Here is a 4,677-nt window from a genome sequence, read left to right on the forward strand (position 1 = left end):
TTGTATATATTACTTTATACAAGTCTCATGTCAACCTTGCTACATATGTGTAATTATTCACATTTTACAGAGTTAGTAATGTAGTTTCAGACAGTAAGTGCTTTCACCAGGAAGTACCATTTACAAAGCATCAGAGTCAGAATTGGAGCTCAGGTCTCCAATATCTCTAAAGTTCATGCTCTGCCACACTGGTGGATCTCAAACCAGGCTGGAGCTGTACCTTTCAAATGCTTCCCCAAGGATTCTTATAACACTAAAGTCAGTAGCCAATGTACTACTACAACCTACAGATAGAGAATAGATACTGATCAGGGCCCAGACATGGTCACTTAATGTAGCTAAGGTGTAACTTGCTTAAAGTCATTCTATCCTTATGTGGTTATTTTCATATCTAATTTTTTTAACCCTCATGTCCTCTCCTCTGTGTTGCTTAGACAATACAATTGTTTTGTTCCATGAATCTATCAATTCTAATTTTTAAAAATGAATTATTTATGTCAAAGTAGACAACTCAGTTTAGCTTTGGCCGAACACTGATCTGTATCATTCAGACCAGTGTTCTCCAGAGCTTGGTATGCCAGGCAACTTACTGAGGAATACAGAAAGGAGAAATTTGAGTTTCTATTTTTCTTTGAATTCCAAGAAAACTTTTTCAAAAAGTTTTACTAAGATTTATCATATTGATAGACAGTGGTTTATATACAATTTATAAGTGAATATAAAAATTTAGAAGAGGACACTCAACAACTCTCAACAAGCCTATTATTGGGGTGTCCAATCAAAAAGACAAAGAGAAACCACTGGTCTAGACCCTCTGCCCCATGACCAGAAAAGTGTGCTTACTCCCCTGAGGGGAGGACTCAGAGGCATAACTCCCCTGGATGTGTAATTTGTGCTGTAATCCTCATAGGATGGAAAGAAATTGAGCTCAGAGGCCAGAAATTTCTCCTACATGGTGAGCGACTTCATCCTCTTGGGTTTCCCTTGCCGCTGGGAAATACAGATCTTCCTTTTCTCCATATTCTTTATGACTTACATCCTGACTCTGCTCGGAAATATGGCCATCGTATGTGCAGTGCGCTGGGACCACCGTCTCCACACCCCCATGTACATTCTGCTGGCCAACTTCTCCTTCCTGGAGATATGCTATGTCAACTCTGACGTGCCCAACATGCTGGCCAACTTCCTCTCCAGGACCAAAGCCATCTCCTTCACCCGGTGCCTCCTCCAGTTGTACTTCTTCTTCTCACTGGGCACAACTGAGTGCTTATTTCTCTCCATCATGGCCTATGACCGGTTCCTGGCCATCTGCCGCCCCCTGCACTACCCCACTATCATGACTACTAAGTTCTGTAATGGCCTGGTCATCTTTTGCTGGGTCTATGGTTTCCTCTGGTTTCTGATCCCAGTGATACTCATCACCCAGCTGCCATTTTGTGGCCCAAATGTGATTGATGACTTTCTGTGTGACCTGGGTCCCCTGCTGACCCTGGCTTCAGCCTGTGTCCCTATCCCAGGGACAGTTCTCATATGTGGAACCATGAGCTCCCTCCTCATTTTTGCTACCTTTTTCTACATAATAGGCTCCTACACACTGGTGTTGAGGGCTGTGATACAGGTGCCCTCTGCTGCCGGCCGGAAGAAGGCCTTCTCCACCTGCTCCTCACACTTGGCTGTCGTGTTTCTATTCTATGGATCAGTCATGATGACATACGTGAGTCCAGGGTCAGGACAAGCAGAGGGTATGCAGAAGTTCACAACTTTGTTCTACTCAGTTTTGACCCCTTTTTTCAACCCCATGATCTATAGCCTTCGGAATAAAGAAATGAAAGATGCCTTAAAGAAAGTTCTAGGAGGTTCCCCAAATTGATCTGTGGTGTTAGTGAGTTATTCTTAAATGAGTTCAGACTGTGAGCTCACTGTGAATGATGAGCTGAGAAGCTGGCAGGTAGATGTGAAAGTGGATGTGAAGGGTCACATCCCCAGATGGAATTCTCTGCCTCTTCCATGGAATGCTCCCTGCTTCTATTTAACACATCTTTCATTCTTCCTTTCGTTATAATTGGATGTTCACAAATCTATTTCCAAATGCCTCCCTATTTTTTTTAAATTGAAATTCCCTTGAAAGCAGGAACTATCCTTTATCAATTTCTGTAATTTCAGAACTCAACCCAGTACATAGATGTCAATAATGTCAACCTAAACAAAACAAATACATTTGTTCATATTTCCTAACTGTATTCTATCATTCTTAATGGTCAAGACAAAAGCTGCAGAAACTATACAAACTCAATTATAATCTGTATTTTATATGTCCTACAGATGAAATGGAAAGGAAAAAAAATAAAACCCTTTCCTAGAAAACATGTGAGGTCAACTTAAACTTAACAAACCATGAAATGATAAATCAATGAAAAGTTTCACCAGATAAAAGTTAATGTCTAGGAAATTACTTCCTTCCCTCCCTTCATCAATACCTTTGCCTAATAATGTAAGTTGCTTTCTTTCATTTTCTTTTTACTAGCAATTTTTCCACTCCAGCATGTTTTAAATTATGTTATACAACCTTACTATTGAAAGCATGGTCTTTGGATTTTCAGGCGGGCTCACTAGGAAACTTTTTAGAAGGTGAGATCTCAGAAACCATCCAGGCCTATTGAATCAGAATCTCCATTTTTATAACATCCTCAGTAGATTGATATGCACATTAAAGTTGGAAAAGCACTGATCTACCCCAGAGATTCTAAAAGGGTTGCAGTGATCACCATCACATGTAGGGCTTTCTATTGATGTCTACATTCATCTGAACAGGGATTTACAACCAAGTGACTCAGAATTGAGAGTGGGGCCTAGAAATATGTATTTTGAAAAGTTAGCCTAGAAGTTAGAAACATAAAGAGAGGGTTAGGAACTATTGCATTAGAATTTAGGAGATTCTAAACAGTACAATAAAATGCAACAAAATTATACACATTCCTTTTCTTTTCAATAGCTGCCCTGGTGCAAATCAATCAAGATGAATAAATATTAAATTATAATAAGACATATTATAAACCAACTATAGTAGCCATTGATTTGCCTCCCACAAAACAGATGTCTTTTTTAAGTGTTTTTTACATGCTTGCATTTGAGATACTATAAATGGTTAAAAGAAGTAAGCATATAACGAAAAAGAACAAAGCTGAGGGCATCACAAGATTTGATTTCAAGACAAACTACAGAGCCATAGCAACCAAACAGCATGGTAGTGGCACAAAAACAGACACATACATCAATGGAACAGAATAGAAATCTCATACATATATAACCAAATGATTCTCACTAAAGGTGTCAAAAAGTATATTGGAAAAGGACAGCCTCTTCAATAAATGGTGCTGGGAAAACTAAATACCCGTAGGCAGAAGACTGAAATTTGACCCTCTCACTCTATACAAAAATTAAGTCTAAGTGGATCAAAGACTTAAATGCAAAACCTGAAACTATGAAGTTACTAGACAATAACAAAGGGGAAATGCTTCAGAGCACTGGTACAGGCAATTATTTATTTTGATAGGACCCCAAAGCACCGGAAATAAAAGCAAAAGCAAACAAACAATGACACATATCAAAATAAAAAGTTCTACACAACAAAAGAAACAATCAACAGAGTGGAAAGACAAGCTAACGATTGGGAGACAATATTTTCCAACTGTTAATCTGACGAAAGATTAATACCCAGAATATATAAAGAATTCAAAAAGGCAACAACAACAAAAATATAATTCAATTTAAAAATGGGCAAATGATCTGAGTAGACACTTCTCAAAAAAAGAAATCAAATGGCAAAAAATATATATGAAAACAATACTCAATATCATTAGCTATCAGGGAAATGCAAAGTAAAACTACAATATCATCTCATCCTAGTTTAAATTGTTGTTATTCAACGAACAATAACAAATACTGACAAGGATGTGGAAAAAGGAATTCTCATACACTGTTGATGGGGATGTAAATCATTACATCTCATTATGGAGAATAGTCTGGAGGTTCCTCAAAAAATTGAAAATAGACCTAATATATGATCCAATTTTACACTTCTGGGTGTATATTCAAAGGAAATGAAATCAGCATAATAAAGAGATATCTTCATGCTCTGTACACAATAGCTAAGATGTAGCATCAACCTATATGCCCATCAAGGGATGAATGTAGAAATGTGGTACAGAGCAAACTTGTAATCCCAGTGACTCAGGAGGCTGAGGTAAGAGGGTCACAAGTTTGAGGACATCCTGGTCAACTATGTGAGACCCTGTCTCAAAATAAAAAATAAAAAGTGTTGGAGATTTTACTCGGTGGTAGAGCACCCCTGGATTCAATCCCCAGTACCACAAAAGAAAAAAAAAGAAATAGGGTATATATGTCAGAATATTATTCAACTATAAAGCAGAATAAAATCCTGTCGTTTGAAGAAAAAATAAGTAGAACTGGACTACATTGTATTAAGTTAAATAAGGCAAACAGAAATGCAAGTGCTGCATATTTTCTCTCATATATGGAAGATTTTTTTAAAAAAATCAATCTGAATTTAGAACAGGTATTACTAGAAATAGAGGGGAATGGTGAATAAAGGGAGACAAGATTTGATCAAGTACATGTTATATGTGTGTGTAGAAATAACACACTGAATCCCATTAG

At 37.6% G+C, this 4,677-nt stretch overlaps 1 protein-coding gene across 1 annotated transcript; it reads left to right on the forward strand.

Moving 5' to 3' along the window:
• Positions 1-952: 952 nt before the first annotated feature.
• On the forward strand, positions 953-1,870 carry LOC114087900 (olfactory receptor 11H6-like). The gene has a single exon (XM_027929408.2). It carries the CDS (start codon positions 953-955, stop codon positions 1,868-1,870), a length of 918 nt encoding a protein of 305 aa, XP_027785209.2.
• Positions 1,871-4,677: the final 2,807 nt, after the last annotated feature.

Source organism: Marmota flaviventris, chromosome 2 (assembly GCF_047511675.1).
Source record: "Marmota flaviventris isolate mMarFla1 chromosome 2, mMarFla1.hap1, whole genome shotgun sequence".
Classification (NCBI taxonomy): Eukaryota; Metazoa; Chordata; class Mammalia; order Rodentia; family Sciuridae; genus Marmota; species Marmota flaviventris.